The 19901-nt window shown below is 31.1% G+C and overlaps 3 protein-coding genes across 3 annotated transcripts; 1 reads left to right on the top strand and 2 right to left on the bottom strand.

Moving 5' to 3' along the window:
- Window positions 1-214: 214 nt before the first annotated feature.
- On the bottom strand, window positions 215-3197 carry LOC107028022 (EG45-like domain containing protein). The gene is made up of 3 exons (XM_015229071.2): window positions 2985-3197; window positions 2410-2710; window positions 215-604 (listed from the first exon to the last, which is right to left on the bottom strand). Exons 1-3 carry the CDS (start codon window positions 3103-3105, stop codon window positions 598-600), a joined length of 429 nt encoding a protein of 142 aa, XP_015084557.1. The 5' UTR covers window positions 3106-3197; the 3' UTR covers window positions 215-597.
- Window positions 3198-9891: 6694 nt separating this feature from the next.
- On the top strand, window positions 9892-11599 carry LOC107028931 (vegetative cell wall protein gp1-like). The gene has a single exon (XM_015230180.2). The coding sequence runs from the start codon at window positions 9999-10001 to the stop codon at window positions 11304-11306; it is 1308 nt and encodes a 435-aa protein (XP_015085666.1). The 5' UTR covers window positions 9892-9998; the 3' UTR covers window positions 11307-11599.
- A 3220-nt stretch (window positions 11600-14819) lies between these two features.
- Window positions 14820-17025, bottom strand: LOC107028095 (probable WRKY transcription factor 40). The gene is made up of 4 exons (XM_015229148.2): window positions 16853-17025; window positions 16364-16663; window positions 16033-16149; window positions 14820-15262 (listed from the first exon to the last, which is right to left on the bottom strand). The coding sequence occupies exons 1-4, from the start codon at window positions 16931-16933 to the stop codon at window positions 14984-14986; spliced, it is 777 nt and encodes a 258-aa protein (XP_015084634.1). The 5' UTR covers window positions 16934-17025; the 3' UTR covers window positions 14820-14983.
- Window positions 17026-19901: the final 2876 nt, after the last annotated feature.

The following is a 19901-nucleotide window of genomic DNA, read 5'->3' as shown; positions in this document are numbered from 1 at the left end:
TCTTGATTTGTTAAAATAAACAAGTAATTAGGAACAATTATAAAGAAAAAAGTGGACAAGTAAGTAGAGATAGAGGGAGTAGTAATCTTTTATAGACTTGAACGTTGTTTTGGAATAATAGTTAATCCTAAGAATTAAACATTATTATTATTTTTTTGTTCTTTTCTAGACATGCTAAAGTGAACAAATACAAATTTGTTTCAAATATAATGGATGGCTAATTAATATACAATCGATTCGGTAAATGATAAGCCAGGTACGTAAAAAGTCCAAGCTCAACATATTGTTGCCTTTGGTACTTATACACTAATTATTTGCAAATAATGAAATATAATATTTACAAATCAAACGATCGTTTTTCGTATTTTGCTTCTCAATTCTAATTTTAAAAAAAATTAAGGGCTATTTCAAGTGAAATGGTGATTTACTTACAAAATTTCGAAGAGAGATATCCAAATAAAATTAACGTCTAAGGAGAGTATTTTTTTCCTTTTCAACTCAATCACTCGTTTATTTTTATTTTTTTTTCAACTTCAACCAAATATCATCCAAAAACGGTGCGTCAACATCGATAATACTAGCTTCTTCTTTTTTCTTCTAGACCCTGCAGCAACAAAGAGTTCGTAGTCAATGTTAAAATTTGAAAATTTGAATTTATGAAATGTTGTTCAAAATTTGAAATGCAACATTTTCTTAAAAGGATTATTTATAGGAAAACTTTCACATATAGCCACTTAAAAATAATTAATTACTCTGTATAGCTATAGTTTGATGATTACTATTTGTAGCTACATGTTATATAGAGGAGAGAGGCAAGCGAGACTGGGAGAGAGAGGAGAGAGTCGAGAGAGGGGGAAAAGAGTGGGAGAAAGGTGAATTGTCTATGTATATTATACTTGTCTATGTATATTATACATATGTATTTGTATATATGGCAAGAGAGATTGGGAGAGGGAGGAGAAAGGCAAGCAAGACAGAGAGAGAGAGGAGAGAGGCGAGCGAGATCGAGAGAGGGAGGAGAGAGGCGAGCTAGAGAGGGGAGAGATGTGAATTGTATATGTATATAATTGTATATAACTGTATATTATACATATATTTGTATAAATGGTAGCAAGATTGGGAGAGGGAGGAGAGAGGCGAGCGAGATTGAGAGAGGGCAGAGAGTGGGAGAGAGGTGAATTATATATGTATATATGCTAAAAAATTATATATTATACATATTTATTTGTATATCCTGGCGAATTATACATATATAAACATGACTAATTATACAAACTCGGAATCAGCCCACGAAATTAATATATAATGTTAATCACGAGTGGTAATTATAGTAAACTATAGCTATGATGAGTAATTAAATAATATAAGTTTGCTTATCCGCGTAATGTTCCCTTATTTATATAGGATTTGTATTCCTTAAATTCCCTTTCAAACACATTTCCATCTTTTTCATAGTTGGGACCCTTTATCAGTTGACGACTTCACGGGGTTAATATTATGTACAACTTGAAATCAAAATAGAGGGGTAGCAGTAGTGCCACTGTAATTGCTATAGCCTATAGGTGTTAGGTTCCATGTATCAATCACTTCAATTTATAGCTACGACTTGATCATTAGTAATTTGAATTGATTTGATGTAACACTCGATTCCGATATAATTAAGTATTAATCATCAAATAATATAGGTTGAGATTTCTCCACGCCACTTAAACTTGATCAAAGTTTTTGTTGTGTTTTGATTTGTATGTTTACTTTCATTTAAAGTTTTTGTTGTGTTTCGATTTGTTTGTTTATTTTCATTTAAGATCATAAAATTAACATACATTTTATATATTTTATTTTCAAGATAGAAGTATTAAAAATACTTATGAACTTGATGTAATTAAATGATTAGCTTTTATTCCTGAACTATTGACCGCCTTAAAAAAAAACTTCTTACTTAACTAACTAAACTTACATACACCTCTATCACTACATGACATATCAAATGGTCTCAAACTTTATTAGAAGTATGAGATTCTTAACAAAAAGACGAGAGAAGTGTTAAAACATCCCTAAAATTGACGAGAATTTAGGAGTGTATTTCATTCATGTCGCAAGAACGAGAGTAGATTTAAGTTTAGTTAGTAGTTCATGAATGAAACTAATAATTCACGTCTAATTTAAAGGTGTTTTCAATACTTCTCTATTTTTAAATTAAAAATTAAAGCGGAAAGTACTTCTCACATGTGCACTAGTCACGTTAAAGTTGTCGTTTACTTTATCTCTTTCCAATAATTTTAGTAGTAGTAATAATTTACTTAGTTTAGCACATGTAATCAAACTTAGTTTAGTTATTTTTTGTAGGAAAAAGATTTTAAATGATGATTTGAGAAATTAACTCGTGAAACAGGATAAAAGATTACTTACTGTCGAAAATCAACGTTAAGAGAAGGGGCATTTGAATCAGCAATTGCAGCAAGAGCAGCATTAGAAAGGACCATTGTGGTTCCTTGTCTTGTTGGTGTTGAAGTTATATTTTGTGCGCGGTCAACGATTTTGATCTGTATAGTTTCTCCTGGTTTACAAGCTTTAGGCAAAACAGAGCTGATGCAACTTATCAAATATTGTCTTCCACAGGCAGCTCCATCATCCCAAATCCCTTCACTAGCTGCTGCAAAGAAGTTGCTTGATGGAAATTGTGTTGAATCACTCCCAAAACATGCACTCGCTGCGTTTAGTACATACAACGAGATATATAATATTCAGAATGAAATATATAAGCTTGTACTTCGATGCACTAAGATTCTAACTTCTATGGTATGTAGCTTATGTTGCAATTGAATCTATGACTAGCTCTTCTAGTCATGGGATCCAAGAAACTAGATTGGATCTATTGTGCATAGCCTTACTGTTTTCACAGCTTGAATCTACGTCATGATAAGATGACAACTCGTACTATTATTAAAATGAAACATATAATGAAGCAATGAAGATTAACTTACGTGTGTATGGTGGGCTATATTGGCTTGCTGTTCCCAAATCAGCTTGAGATGCATAAAAGATTTGACAGAATATTAAGAAAAAGGAAAGACATTGTAGAAGAAGAGATAAAGGGCTTGACATCCTTAATAATTTACAATATTATTAGGATTATTATTTGTTGTCTTTTCACTTATAGGTGAAAAAGAAAAGAATTAATAAAAAAAAATGAGGGTCTTTCATGAAAAAATATATATAGTATACTCGAATCTTTATTATTCAAAGTCAACCATATTTGATATTAGTTATATCTACTTTTGATTGGAAGGAAGCTTCTCTTTCCTTATTTAATTTCTCAACTGTCTGCTGTTTTATAGAATTTGAAACCTTCTAAGTGTTCTTTATTGATGAGAAGGATAACAACAATTTGGTAATGGATAGTCAAACTTTCATTTATTTCTCATCTAGAATGGGAAGTCCGTGCTAAGCACACGTCCAACATATTAAATTTTGATAATAAAAAAAATCTATAGATATACAAAAGAAGTATAATAATGAAAGTCATTGTTTAGAGCAGACACAAATGTTTAGGAATATCTATGTAGCTTATTAGTTAATAGACTGTATTTCCATCTTATTAGTGAGAATTCGATTCTCCGTAATATAATCTCTCCCCTATTTGCCTTTTCCCAACATCCAATTTTTTTTAAAGAAAAAATAATTATTTTAGGGAGCATCATGGTATTTAAGCACTTTGGGCTACGGAATAAAAGATTCATGTTAGCAAAAATAATAATTCACGTTTTCCCTTTTAGTCTTAGACAGGGGCGGACCCACATGGTGTCCGCCGGGTGCTCGAACACCCATTAACTTCGTTACGAAATATATATATCTATGTAGAAATCGATAGGTATTTGTATAAAATTAACATAGAGCACCCAATGAATAAATCATATAGTTGGCCCAATGGTTCTAGGTGGGTACTTAAGACTCTTTCAATATTGTTGTACCAAGGTTCGAATCTCATTGGTTAACACATATTTTTTATAATTTCACTTCAGAGCACCCACAATCTTAAAATCCTAGATCCGCCACTGGTCTTAGAAATATACCATTGAGATGAGTAGTAAAAATATCTTTTACTCTCATTTTAAGGAGTAAAATATTAATCCTATATATAGAAGAGATCTCTATATAGAATAGCTTGTCCAATGACCAGCAATATATGTTTACTATTCTATCCATCCTAAAATACAATTGCCGACTAAGTTGTTTAGACTCTTCAAATATTTTATCGCATTCATGCCGGATCTTAAAAAAACACTTTTCTAGGATACGACACATACTCGACCCATTGACATTTTTAATTAGTCAAAGCAACATATATATAGAGAGAGATAGATATATATTTCTAAGACCTTCACCTTCCAAATGTAAAAGGAGGTAGTATTAGTGTATCCCTGAGTCTTCACATTTACAACACAATGAACATTAGAACTGAATGTAATATTATATATTGGCGGGGAACTGAGCTGTAAAATTTTGTTAGAAGAATCTTCACTCAGCTTACATGATGCAAATATACTGAATACTCGAGAAAGAAAAGAGGTATGACATCCACATTTTCCCCGTGTTTAAATTTTCGAGATCAGAAATATCAAACATGAAGATAGGTATTTCTTTTCCAAATGCATATCAAAATTAGATATATTTTCAGGTGTGCATGTACAAATGTAGGTGACTAACAAAATAACATTGTTTATACAGCAGAGCAGATGAGAGCAACTAAGAATCAAAATTGTTATCTGTAAACAAATTACAATTGTGTGTTGCATGTATTTGAGGTACATGTTTGTTAATTGCATTAATTCTCTATCTTATTTTGATGCATCAATAGATCTTTCAGTCTAATGTATATATAAGAAATGATGTAACAATGGTATTCGTGCTTGTCATCAGCAGAAATTTAATCTATAGTTGCAAAATAAATTTCAGATTCCTAAACTCTGTTGGAAGAGAAAAAGTTAAGGTGTCTATAAATACCAAAAAAAATTTTTATATTAACTCAAAGTATGAAAATCTATAGATGATTCAGCTGCTCTTCTCTTGGATTTCCTGATCACTATGGTAATCAGAGAGGTTAGTTCTCAATCTTTTGCAATCCTGTTTATGCAGTCTTTGCAATTCAGAGCAACGTAAATATGCCTCTTGAGTGTAGAAATCAGTGAGATGTGGTAGACTTTGAAGCCTCAAAGTAGTTAGTCTTGGGAGAGTTATGCTTTTCTGGTACTCCATTTTCATCTGTGTGACCACCTATCACTTTCTCCAACCCACTGCAATCTTCTAGCCATAGTTCTTGCAAATGACAAAGGTAATCACAAACGGCGTAAGGGAAGATATACCTGAGGTTTTAACATTGTGACACTTTAACAACTTCTCGCCTGTGGCTGTGGAACATAACTAATTCACTAGGACCCTTCCATAGGCTTGTTAGTTGAGAAAGATTCTGCAGTGTCATTCTCTTCAGCTTCCTTAATTGTCCACCTTGGAATGTGATGCCGTTAAATCCAAACACAGCATTGATTGAGGTTCCTGTTACTTTAATTTCTTCAAGATTTGGCATTCTTTGAATTAAATTAGGAGGAAGGAGTCAATCTTTAAAATTAGGACACTATCCGACCTCCAGAGTCCTGACTTTTTGTAAACATCCAGGTAGTAACTCCTCGACACAGATGCCTGTGGTTGAATGTTCAGCTTCTCTAGTTGAGGGAACACTGGTTGATTTGGTAATTCATTTCCCAACTTTATCAATTGGGCAATGTCAGCGCACTGGTCGTCTACATAAACAGATTTCACTCCATCAAAATTTCCATGGTGGTATTCTTGCAGAATAATGCTCAAATTCCCAATCTGCAAAGCAGCCTTGCATGTACAACTCTTCTAACTTATCCATGCTATATATTACTTCTGCCTTTTAACTTGGCCAAGTACAACTCTTCTGTTTGTGTTCAAAATTCTTCTATAGGGCATCCGATAAAATGATAAGAAATACTTGGCCTTTTTAAGTTGTTTTTATCGAGCCTTATAGTGTGTACTTTCACTTTTTCAATTTTATCTCTGTCTTTTACTAGTAATTTTTATAGTTCACAAAATGCATGATACTTAACACCAGAGACTTTAAAATACTTTTAGTATGTGGCTAAAATATTACTGGAGCAAGAACTTAGTGCGAGTTCCAGATGAATTCTTCCAAGGTATATATGAGAGCTCTAAAAGTCTTGGGATTCAAGTCCTTACCCTCCTCAACTCAGCACTTGTCACTTCTTCGCCTACTCTCTTTCGCTAATTGCAGATTCCTAAAATATGTATCTACACTTGAAATTTTAACTTTAAGAATGTCGGGGATCACATTATTGCCTGAAATTGGTGTAATATCTAAAGGAAGTTCATGCAAAACAGACCTCAATAGAAGCTGTTTTTTTATTTGAAGCTGTTTCTACCACAGGCTTGAAGTAGTCAAAGTGTCACGATTCAAGTATAGCGTTTGTGATTTCCTCTGTCATCTACAAGTACACTATGGTTGGAAGATTGCAGACGTTTGGAGCAACTAATCGGTGGTCACAGAGATGAAAATGGAGTTCAAGAAGCACCCGAAGACTGAAATCTCCCATGTCCCACTGATTTCTACATACGACAAGCATCTTTTCGCTGCCCTGAATTGAAAAGGAACAAACCTTTCTGATTACCATAGTGATCAGGAAATCCAACTAATTCCATATCAGAATCAACTGAAGAACATTTCGAAATTCCGATGTTTAAAATTATGCAACAACAGTTAAGGTGCATAATTTTGAAGAGCATCATATACATTCCTTATGTTATTGTTATAATATCAAGTGTAAATTAACAAATCGCTTTCCTTAGTTCCAACTTCCAACATTTCTGCAACTGATACCACTTTTAAAGATGTAATATGGGGGTTCATTAAAATTGGTTGTTCTGGTTCGCCATATATACTTGAGTTACATTATATTATTTGGTGCGCGATATAATGCGCTGAAATGATTAACTTGATACCAGATTAGACACAAGAAAGAGGTGAATTGGCTCTTGAAATTAACTTAAGTATTCTAACAAGATGAAACATCTTCACAAACAATGTTCCAAACTAGTTATATTAATTTGGCTCTTCAAAATACGACAGAGCTTCCTAATTATTTTTTTTATGAAGACATCGCTATTTTTTTTTCCTAACTGATTCAATACACTATGGAATAGTAATATTTAATTTCTGCAGAAAATTTTAGTAAGAAATTAATGATTTTTTTGGTAGGTTGAGAAAAAACAACTGACAAGTGACTACCATTCATTGCTAAGCAATTGATGAAATTTGTTTATGAAAAAAATAGAGATAAATGTCAAAAACACACTTAAAATTTTTTTTTTTTTAATTTCATAACTAAACTATTGAAAGTATGAGTTTCACACCTAAACTATCACTTTTTAGTTTTAGAAATACATCTCAGTGGTGTGTGTAGTGCACTCGCTCTTTTATATGAAAAAACTTTGACACATGACATTCCACATGTATAAAATATTTTTTATCTCGATAAAAAATTAATATTAATTAAAAATTAAAGATTACTATCCATATAAAAAATTAAATTATTTTTCTTATCTCACTCCACCACCTCTTCGACGTACCCCTCTTCCGTCGCGACAATTCCATTCTTTTTTTTTTTAAATCATTTATAAAATGTTTTTAGAAATATCATATTTCATCCTCCCCCCTCCCCTCCCTCCCGATAAAAATTGATATTATTTTATTTAAAAAATCTACCCCATCCTATATAATTTTTCGCTCTTAATTTTTAATTTTTTTTTACGTTTTTCTTATTTTATGTTAGATATGCACGTGCTTATATTTTTAGAAAAAAAATTCTACTAGTGTACCGAATATAACATAAACAACTAAAATAATATAAAAAGTCTTGTGGCGGCAAGTAAAAAATATTTTTGATATGTATATCTAAACACGGGGAAAAAAATTGAAAGCGAGGGTTAAGTGGGATGAGTAGAATTATATTTTTAAGAAAATAAAATAATATCTAAATTAGTATTTGATGAGGGGGAGGAGATGAAGTAAAAATGAAATACTTTTATAAAAGAAATTTAAACAAAATAAAAAACTTTAGAAAATGGAGTGGGGTAAGAAAAATATTTTACATTTTATTATATAAAGAAAATAATTTTTTTATAATAGTTTTTTAATTTTTAATTTTAACTAATACTAATAATTTATTTATTTTTTGTCAAGGTTGATTATTTTGTCCATGTGGAACGTGATGTGAAAGTTCTTTAAAATAAAAGAGAGACAATGTATTACACATACCATAATGAGAATGGTATAAAAGAGAGAAGTGTGTTTCTCAAACTAAAAAGTGATAATTTAGGCATGAAACTCAAACTTTCAATAGTTTAGATAGGAAATTCAAAAAAAAAAATTTAAACATGTTTTTAACATTTATCTAAAAAAAAATATAAAAAGGAATTTTATTTTTTGATCAGATTACATTAGTTAATGTAAAGATGTCAACTCACTTATAAATGATTCATGACATCCAATTTGATTATATTTGTTTTCACTTTTCGAACATTAAGAGAATCTTGTCCTGGTCAATTAACACTCTCAACTTTTATTATTCTCTTTATTTATTGCCTTACATAGTACCTCATAAATTAGCAGCCGCAAATTCAGTATTATTTCCGTTTTTTAAAAAAAAATTCTTAAATAGGGCATTGGGTCAGATAATAATAAGAAATACTTGGCCTTTTAAGTTTTTTTTTTTTTTTAATTATAAATAAGAAATGGAATAAATATAAAACCAGGAAAAGGTGAATATCAGATAGGCAATGTCGATATCACCTCCTATTTTGCATATAATCTGTAGCATCCTATAGTGTACACTTTCTCTTTTTTCACTTTGATGTGTCAATCTTTTTCTTTTTTAATTTTTATAGATCACAAAAATGTTATAATATATTTAACACCTATTTTCCTTTGTTAGTTCGATCCTGGAATTTCTTTGTTTTTGAATTTTCAAAATATAAGTGTGTGACTTGTTGTAATTGATCTTATTGATATTAGAGGGAATGGGTCTATCATCTTGAGATAAAGATGGTTTTACTTCATCATATATTTATTCTAATATTCAGAATACAAAATAGATTAAGAAATATTTGAACTATGATCGATTCGTACTTATTATTCAAACTCTATCCGGGCACAAGCTCTATATGTCTAAATATTCTTTTACATTAATTAAAATCATTTCCTCTATATATGAATGGTAATGAATGGAACGAATCACAAATAGCACTTTTTAAAATAATGCATACCAATAAGTATTGGCTTTTTTCAAACAGAGAATAAGTTGAAAGATCTGTTTATGTGCTTTAAAATATTCATGTACCGCTCAAACTATTCCCAGAATTGCAACTGTACGACAATAACTCATGGTTGTGATCATTTTTGTTTTTTTTTAACTATAGTAGTTGCTGCGATTATCGCCTTTAATTTGTATTTGGAGGGCATAGATGCCAATCAATGGCTTTTATTATTGGAAAACAGCTCTAAAAACAACTAACAAATTGATGGAAGATGGAGTTGAAATGCAGTGAATTTCACTCATATTTCACTTTTACTATAAGGTGGCCCCCTAGCTAATTTGCTATTATGCCAATGAAATCTCCTTTTTGTTTATATATGAGAATTGCTTGGTGATGTTTTGCATCTGATGCTTGCTTATTACTTTTGTGAAATGAAAATTTATGTCTCTTGTGAATCTGATGCCTTTCTTTCCCTTTCATCTTCTTCTGTTATTAAATGTCTATTTGAAGACTTAACACTTTTCTGAGGATTATAAATAAGACTAACATATTTGAGTTATTTCATTGTGGAACAATTTGGCTGAGTTTTAGTTTTTTTCACAAGTAGTAATAATTATATTTCAAGACTTTTACTATACTATCTATCAATGGCTAGCCAACAACCACCTCGTCCATTGTTCCGTTTTGCTTCCATGGTTCGTCCGGCTGCACAACCTGCACAACCTCCTCCAGCTTCTGCTCCACCAGCACCATCCCCACAACCGATGTTTCGACCTACCACCCCATTTAGGCCTGCCTCACCAGCAGTTACTGCTCCACAGCCCCCTCAACCTCCAGTACCTACTGCTGCTACTCCTGTTGCAGTAGTTACTGCACCACCGCAACCACAAGTGCCAGCCCCAGGTAGCCCCATTTCACCACAGAGGCGTCAACCTGCTGAGGCAACTTCACCACCAAGATCACCTGTTGCTCCTCCTCCTCAATCTGTTGTTTCGCCACCAAAGGCTCCTTCACCACGTTCTCCAGTGGCAGCACAACCACAACGTGCTGCCACTGAGGTCCCTAAATCTCCTGTCATTAGAGCCTCTCCTGTCATTAGAGCCACCACGTCAGTTCCACAATCTCCAGTCAAGCCATTACCTTCTAACGTAACAACAGAGAGCGCTCCAACTACTACTCCGTATGCTTCATCTCGGCCATCTCCAAAAACAAAATCGACAGATTCTATCCAAACTCTCATAAATCAATCATCACCATCGAAAGCCCCCCCACCATCTCAAAATGTCTTCCAGCCTAATTTAGTGAAATCCCAGACTTACTCTCCTCAAACTAAGCCTGCAGTTTCTCACCCTCCATCTCCACTAAAGCTTCCCCCATCTCAACTTGAACTCGAGTCCAAGATTCCTTCACAGGTTGATCAGAAGACTGTTGTTGTCCAAGAAACCACGAGGGCTAATACTAACGGTCATCATCATCATCATGTCCTGCAGACTGCTAGAAATGGAAACACAATGGAAAATGGGAAACAAGAAGTAGTTAAAAAAGATAAAGGGGTTCATCAGAAGAAGAAGGTGTCTAACTCTAATGCTGCAGATGACTTTGGAACAAGTGTTCTAACACTAGCTGGTGAAAACAAGGGAGCCATTATGGAGTTAAGCCCTTCAAGGAAGACATACAGCCCTCGGAGCCTTCAAAATAAAGGAAGTCCAAAGTCTTGGAGTAGTGAGGATGATGGAGAGAAATCAGGGAGTGGAGGTGGAAGGAAGGGAGATAAAATGCAAAATAAGTCCCTTCCTATGACCGCATTCATGAACAGCAACGTCCAAGGTATCAACAACTCCATTCTCCACAATGCTTCTTGCACTCACCATGATCCTGGTGTCCACCTTGTTTTTTCAAGAAAGACAAATGGTAGTAATGGCCTCCACATGATCAAGGGCAGCCAAAAGAGCTAAAATCATAGTCAAAGAATCTGTTTTTTCTCATAGAGGGTCGTTTATTTCTTTTAATATTTGAGAGAATAAATTGAGTGGTACGAAAAAGGACAGGGATTCTGATTCTTCATGCACAAGGACCATCCTTGCCTTTGGTAGGACAGAATCTCTCTATGCACAATAAAGCTTTTTCTTATGTATTGAGCATCTTCTATTCTATATAATTTGTAAGTCTAATACAGAATTCGTAATGTCTTTTATCATTTCAAATGTATTTTGTAAAATATTGAATACCATGTCTGAGTTTGGTTTTAGTATAGTTGCCATCAGTTTTTTTTTATCAACATTACTACGAATGATCGATCGAGAAGAGTTGTTCAGATGCCTATTCTGTTCATAACATATTCCAATCGTATTTGGTTCACTGAAACAGAATTACTTCTATCAAAAGCAGCTGTTTTGATTCGTAAGTTTGGGACCATTTGACATGGCCAAATACATATAAATAAAAGGGTTTTTCACTACAACATTCTTTCGAATACTACCACATTAGCCTAACAATCACTAAAATGTACAAAAACCTTGAATATTAAGGTTCAAATGGGCAATTCTTCCAATTTGTCCAAGTGTTAATACAGCTGAAAGTATGCACAAGACACAAGCTGGTCAGACACCAGCATTAAATAGTTAAGTTGTGCGCAAGCAAGCATTATTAAAACTGAAAGTATGCACAATTACGTTATGAAATAGTTTGTTAAAGATTTACAAAAAGTCCCACAATTGGTGGTTAATTAGATAGGTAGACTCTTGTAAGACTTGGCCAATCGTCCTCCTTTAGAACTACCTTTTTGGGGTATGAGTTAGTTTAAGACCTAATTTCACATGTCTTCTACCTAATTTCACATAGTTAAAAGGTGCACGCAAACATTACAAATTGTATAGCAAACAACTTTCACATATAGCAAACAAAAAATTCATATTTATATGCTATAGCAAACTTTGCATAATTGCGCTCCATAGCAAACATAAAAACTGTATAATTCGCTATACATATACAAGTGTATAATTCGCTGGCCTAAATTGTATAATTCGCTGGCCTAAATTGTATAATTCGCTGGCCTATTTCGCTGCAATTGTATAGTTAGTTTTGCATACAGTTGAATCGAATTAAAATGTATGTATATTGCATAATTATAAGTGTATAGCAAGAAGATATATGTTTTTCTCGCTTTATACAAAAACAGAAACACAATATATACACTTCTGTTGTATAAAGCTAGAAAAAATTGTATTTCACTGCAATTGTATAATTCACAATTGTATAATTCTTTGGTCTTTTTTTCTGCAATATTTGAAGTAAAATGTTTGTAAATTATATAATTAATTGTATAACACGAAGATATACATTTTTGCATGTGTATATACAATTTTCTCTCGCTTTATACAAAACAGAAACAGAATTATACACTTCTGTGTATAAAGCGAGAGAGGCGAGCGAGAATGGAGAGTGGCGAGCGAGATTTTTGGGAGAGAGACGCTGGCAAATTTTAGCTAATGTTTGCTATGGAGCACAATTAAATCAAACCCTAGCTATTCCATTTAATTTAGGTTATTAGTTTGCTATTATATACAATTTTCCCTTACAAAAACTATATACCATTAAGCATGAAGATGATCAAAGCCCGTTGCTTTATGGACAAATGTTCATGTACGATAAAAATAACCAATTCGTGAAGAAGAGTCCAATTATTACCTCTGCAAAAAGTTGAAGGGTGTGGAGTGGGGGAAACGGTGACTGGCCGCCGGCCGGCAATTGATTTTGGGGCTATCTGGTAAATTGATTTTGGGGCTTGGGCTGCTATGAAGAAAGGGCTAAAGAATCAAGAATGGGCCTAATAGTGCGTTTTGGTTAAATTTTGAGGAGCAACTTTCACGCAAACACAAATCTCATATTTATATGTTTATTATAGTAATCTCATATTTATATGTTATAATATAATAATTATAGTTTGCATAATTATGCTTCATAACAAATTTTGTGTTTGTTATATCTATTTCGCTATATATATACAAAAGAAACAATTGCATAATCTGTTTTTGTATACATATATAAAGAATCAATTGTATAATATGTGTTTGTACAGAGTGAGAAAGACAAAAGAAAATTGGGCATTTGTATAATCATAAGTGTATAGGTTAAAAATATATGCATTTGTATTTCGATATATAATTTTTTCTCACTTTATACAAACATAACACAGTGTATACATTTGTGTTTGTATAAAGTGAGAGTGGCAAGCGAGATCTGGGAGAGTGGCGAGCGATATCTAGGAGTAGACAACGAAAATATATGTATATATACAATTTTTCTCTCGCTTTATACAAATACTAACGTATTTTATTACATTTGTGTTTGTAAAAAAGCGAGAGAGACTGGCCATCGAGAACGAAAATGGGGAGCAAGATTCACCACGAAGAGAGGCGAAATAGCAACATTTTGCTACAGAGTAAAATAAATCAAACTATAATTATAGCATTTGATTTGAATCAATAGTGTACTATTATATACAATTTTCCCAATTTAAGTTGTTACTGGCCCAAGTACTCACATTTTAGTCGTCTTCAACCCCCCCCCTTCCCCACACACACACACACAACCCCCAAACTAAATAAAATTAGCGAGTCAAAATATTCTCATCAATAAGTTGAGAGAAATTTTGTTCTTGTTCGGCATAAGGTTTATAGAAATAAGTTATATCTCTTATGAGTTATGACATAACTTTGTTTTGAAACTGAATTTATGCCTCTATCACCATAAACTTATGCTGCATAACCTGCAAGGCATCTTTTGTGACTTCTGAACTAAATATATTCCTCTAACAACATATTTTCTATAAAAATTAAGCGACAGAACTTGGTATGTCATATAAAACATACTCTCTCTGTCCACAATTAATTATCATAGTTTTTTTTCTAACTTAAATTATAAGAAATTTCATTATACAAGTACACTATCAATATTGAAATAATTTATAACGACATATATATCTATGATTTATTTTAATTAATAAATTTCAATTATTATTTTATTTTTTTGCCATGTGAGTCAAATCATAATATGAAATCATGTATGAGATAAAATTAAAGTTTTGTTTGGACGTGCTGAAATTTTAAATTACATTTTTTTGCTCATAAATATAAAAATCTCATAAATTGTGAAAACTGTCAAAGTTATCTCAATTATTTACACAATCTTACTAAATAAGCAAAAGTTTATAAGAAAAATATAATACACTATCACATATTAAAGTTATTCTAATCTTACCAAATAAGCAAAAGTTTATAAGAAAAATATAATACACTATCACAAAACTGTTATAAAAAAATAATATTTATTGTCGAATTTTATCTTGGTAAAAGGGTAAAATTGAACATAAGTTGCAGTGTCTTACTCTTCACTTTGAGTTGTTTGTTGTTCAATATCATTAGTAAATATATCATCATATGAATATGGCCATAAATATTCATCGAATATCCTCACAAAAAATTATATAATTTTTTGCATTTGAAAAAATGTGAAATCATGAGATAAAATCGAATATCCATGTCCAAATTATGAGATGAAATCACATGTCCAAACAAGCTCATTGCGTTCTCAGTAAAGAAACATAAACCATTTGAGTAAATGTAATTTTTCTTTAATTGAAAGGCAAATCATATTCGAAAATTTTTCCAGAGATGGCTGCAGCAACTGCAGCTGTGAAAGTAGGGCTGCTGGTTAAGGAAGTAGCCATTTGTTGAACTAAATGTTGTTGTAATGAATTTGTTTCAATATCTTCCATGAATTTGTTAGAAAATGTTGAAACATCTTGGTTGACTAATGGTACTGTCATTTCAGTTTGGGATGGATGAGGATGGTTGTGTTCCCCTTCATATACACCTACTAAAATTGATGGATCTTCAATGCTTCTTTGTACCTATATATAAAAGTCGAGAATTGTTCAGGATCATATAAAGAGATCAACGTACTCTTCTATCCAATATCAATATGGAAATCTAATTTTCTCTTTAACAATATAAACATTTATAAGTTGTGGTGGTCTTAAATTTCAATGTGATATCAAAGTAGACAAAGATTTTGAATTTGAGTCTCATTTGTAATTGTTATAAAAAAAAAAATATCCTACACATTTGGACTATGAAAAAGAATTAGATTTCATGTGAAAAGGCGTATTGAAATAATTATATACTTTCGTTAAGGTTGAACTTACTGAGGTTAGATCGCATGTAAAGAGACGTGTTAAAATTATTTTGCACTTTGATTGAGATTGAATCTACTGAAGTTTGATCATACATGAAGAGACGTGTTGAAATTACTACACACTTCAATTGAAATTGAACTTACTAAAATTTTAATCGCATGTGAAAAGACGTGTTAAAATTTTTACACACTTTAATTAAAATTAATTAAGCTTACCAAGATTTGATCGCATGTTAAAAGACGTGTTGAAATTGCATCCCTCCGATATTCAAATCTCAGTAACTATGTGCGTGTGATCATTTGACCATAAATAATACCACTTGACAAACTTATACGATAGTAATTCTTTTCCCTCGTAAAATTAAATCTTTAATTGTTTTCAAATGAGACTCATGTTCAAACGTAACTTCAACTTCTAAAATACTTATTTTTAACTTCATACTTGTTTTAATCCATCATCATTAAGGTTTGATTGCATGTACTAACCTTCTTCTTGACTGGGCATGTTGGTGCAAATGAACACTTATAATATGCTCTAGGATAAGGGTTATCTCTTGTAACTTTTTGACCATATTTTCTCCAGTTATATCCATCCTTCACCACCTGTGAATTAACCAAACCAAAAAAAAAAAAAAGTTATTCGTGGAATTATATATATCGTATCTTTATGTGATACTTTTTTATTATAACGCGTCCCATAACTTTTGGGACCATCTCTTTTAAAGTCAATATAACATATGATAGAATTATTTTTATTATTATAGAGAGGGTGTTTGACTGTATGTTTAAATAAAATAGAGAAATATTTTGAACTTACTGAAGTTTGATCGGATCGATTAGTCTTAACACAAACAGTTGAAACATTGGTTGTGATTTCTCTTGGCCTCTTTGGCGATGCTTCTTCAAAATTATTAACACAACACTCTTCTTCAGCTTTTCTTTTCCTTGATAATAATAAATTGGAATTGTCCTCTTCTTTATTACTTGAGTATTTTTGCAGCAATTCAATTAGGTGAGTTTGCAAGGAATTGTAGTTCTCACACAAATTTGTGAGCATTGTTACTAACTTCTTGTTCTCCTCTCTCGTCCTAATCAATTCTTCATCCAACGTCTCGCGCTGCATAAAAATTAACTTACAAGTTCAACATATATTCATAAAGAAATTACAAGTAAGTTTAAATAAATCGATGTAAAGAAGTTTTATAATGTTGTAGCAGGTAATGATAACGATTAGAAAAATAACAACGAAAAGAATATATAATACAAGTGATAATAATAACATATCATGAAAATAAAATATATATACCGGACTTGTGTTGGTGTTGTGCAAAGAGAGGTTTGTGTTAAGGTCAATAGAAAAACTATTGTCTCCCAAGTTTGTATCCATTGAATCTATAAGAAAAATTGTCCTTATAGATTGTGTTTGTTTGTTTTTTGTTGGGAAGAAATGGGAAAATGGATTATTTATAAAGGAAAAAAAGTAGAAGTAGTTAAATTGATTTTTGGTAAGAGAAAGTGGAAGGAAATTGAGGGTACATAAAAGTATGTATTATTAGTAATTGCCTAATTGGCTATTCAAAGACTTTCACTACAAGAGTGGACATATAGAAAGACTTGTGAAATTGAATAGTACTTTAAAAAATCTCTATATATTCAAGTCTTGGTCAATTTTCAATTTAATTGATTTAATACTACTCCCAAATAATTTGATTTTTCTTTTTAAAAGAATTCATTTCATCCAAACAAATTCTCAGTATTGTTGTGTAATTTTCTTAGACAAGAAAGATTCTCTGTGTTAGTAGTTTGAAAAATTCCAAGAATAATTATTATTTTAATCAAAATTAAGTTAAGGCCTCTTTTTCGACTTTATACGCTATGTTTATCGAGTTATTTATTTCATTAGCTTTATTACTTAGTCTAAGACTTTATTTATTTTCATTAAGATTAAGAGATTTGAAACTAAATACACATCTAAATATTAAGATTTGCAGTAAGATTTAGGTGTTTTAATCAGAATATTAAAATGTGATATCTAAATCTGCACAATAAATAATTAATGTTGTTTGTTTTTAATATCTGAATGTGCATGTGAAATCAAACATTATATTAATAAAATATTATAAAATTTTCATTTCAACAAAATATATCACTTTTGACAAAAAATTTGAGTACCAACACAAATATTATTGCAACCAAAAATATTATTGCAACCAGTGTTCTTGACACACGTCAATACAAGAAAATTATTAATATAGAAAAAAACACTTGAAAGCATTTATGAAAACTTACCAATTCAAGAGGGAAAAATGGTATTTGATTGAGAAAAAATAGAAAGAAAGTTTTTTTGTTATGAGATAAAAAGGCACGCCCAAAGCAAAGAACGATGATTTATTATTTGATAACTTATTAAATGAGTCTGAATGTTGATAAGAGTCTCATACAGATGTTGATTCGTTCAGACCTCTTTAAAAATATTTAGAAACTTTTTTTAAAAAAATAAAATAAATGAATTTAATGGGCTGAATATAAATAGATCAAATTCAAACCTTAAAAAATCAAATATACTTGATGAATTGAATCTAAATAATTAAGATTCATATCTCTATTAAGTGCAAACAAATGAGACCTAAATGAATAGAGCTTGTCGATCTTTTGCACAAAATATCAAACATTAGCGGTATGTTCAATACTAAGAAAAATCTTACTATTCTTAATTGGTTGATAAAAATTTTTTAAAATAAATTATTTTAAATAAAGAAAATGATTTTTTTTAATAAAAGTGAAAAAATAAATAACATTATTTCCTTCCATACTAACAACCACCCACCTCCAGCTCTTTGTACAAATGATTATTAAGATAGTTTTGTGTGGTCATGGTGTTAAAGTATTTTATAACCAGAAATTTTGAGTTTTGAAAGAGCGAACTCTGTAAACTTTTATACGTATAAACTTTTTTGGAATTTTCTAAAATTAGTCTATCTTGCAATTGCATTTTTTTCTGTTTGGATCAAAGAATATTCAATGCTTATACGCAACATATTTAGCTCAAATTATTAAAAAAAAATCCTTTTTAATAATCAACAATATAAATTGGTATTTTTTTTTTCTTTTCTATATGCAACTATTATAGTGTCACGATCGCGGTTTGAATAAGTTGGCATTTTTATAGTATTCAAAATAATATTCAAAATTTTTATTTTTTTAATGGTTAGTTTGCTTGTTTGGAAAATAATGGTATATTTAAGTTGCTTTGATAATGATTAATGATGATGACAATGGCAATCCAATTATCAACGGTTGACAAAATTATAATACAACATTTCACAATATTTATGATCATTTTTGCCTTATATAAGAGGGCTTGTGGTGCTTGGGTGCCAACCACACTTTAGTTGCTTTGCACTCTAAAAATACAAAATAGATAAAGACTCATAATATTCATTTATTATTGAAAATAAAATAATACTTATACGAGATGCTCCATGACGATTGACATATATACCATTTTCGTGATTATAAAGCTTTTTTAAAAAATAATCACTATTAGAAAAGTGTGATTTACCTGATGACTTTACATGAGAATTATTTTTGTAGAAATTTTCTATTGAATTACACGCAAACGTTTTAAATTCTTGAGTTCTAGAAAATTCTACATACAAAAAACATTTTCTTGAGAGATATGTAGGTAAATTTGGCGTCATTTTGTGCAAAAACATTACCTAGGATATTAGTTCGGGAAAAGTAATTTACATGTAAACTTTTGATAAGTAAATTTACAAGTAATCAAACAAAAATAAATTTCTTTGTTACGTTAGAGCAAAATACTACCTGCAGGCTAGGGGTGTATAAAATCAAATCAAATCGCAAATTGAGTCAAATAAGAAAAAATGAGTAGTGATCTGGTTTGACTTGGTTTGGTGTTGAAAAAGAACCAGATTATATTTGGGTTGGATTGATTTCAACTAAAAAAAATCAAATCGGGACCAAACCAACCCGACATTATATATATAATTTTAAATTTTTATTTTATACGTAAAAATATTTATTTTGATATAATTTTTAAACATCTCTTATACTTTTTCATAATTTTTATCTTTTAATATATTTATTACATATTTGGAAGTTAGAATTCTTAATGATCTTATAAAGATATACATGTTGGTAATTATAATAAAATTTAAATATGTAACGACCTGTTTAGTCGTTTTGAGCAGCAGATTTTATTTCTGGAAAAACTGGCTGAGACGACGGATCCCACGACGGACCGTCATGGGCACGACGGACCGTCGAGGGGGTCTCGTTCCAAAACACTTAGAATCTGAAAATTTGGGTACTGAAATCGACTCTCTGAACTT

Source organism: Solanum pennellii, chromosome 8 (genome assembly GCF_001406875.1).
Source record: "Solanum pennellii chromosome 8, SPENNV200".
NCBI classification, from domain to species: domain Eukaryota; kingdom Viridiplantae; phylum Streptophyta; class Magnoliopsida; order Solanales; family Solanaceae; genus Solanum; species Solanum pennellii.
The sequence above is the reverse complement of the archived record's forward strand: the minus strand, read 5'-3'. Positions and strand labels throughout refer to the sequence as shown.

Excerpts from the sequence above, each read along its gene's own strand:
- LOC107028022 (XM_015229071.2), bottom strand. The coding sequence starts at position 3,105 with ATGTCAAGCCCTTTATCTCTTCTTCTACAATGTCTTTCCTTTTTCTTA. Across the intron at positions 2,711-2,984 it reads ATATAGCCCACCATACACAC|CGAGTGCATGTTTTGGGAGT; the intron begins GTAAGTTAATCT and ends TACTAAACGCAG.
- LOC107028931 (XM_015230180.2), top strand. The coding sequence starts at position 9,999 with ATGGCTAGCCAACAACCACCTCGTCCATTGTTCCGTTTTGCTTCCATG.
- LOC107028095 (XM_015229148.2), bottom strand. The coding sequence starts at position 16,933 with ATGGATACAAACTTGGGAGACAATAGTTTTTCTATTGACCTTAACACA. Across the intron at positions 16,664-16,852 it reads ACAACACCAACACAAGTCCG|CGCGAGACGTTGGATGAAGA; the intron begins GTATATATATTT and ends ATTTTTATGCAG. Across the intron at positions 16,150-16,363 it reads ATCGATCCGATCAAACTTCA|GTGGTGAAGGATGGATATAA; the intron begins GTAAGTTCAAAA and ends GTTAATTCACAG.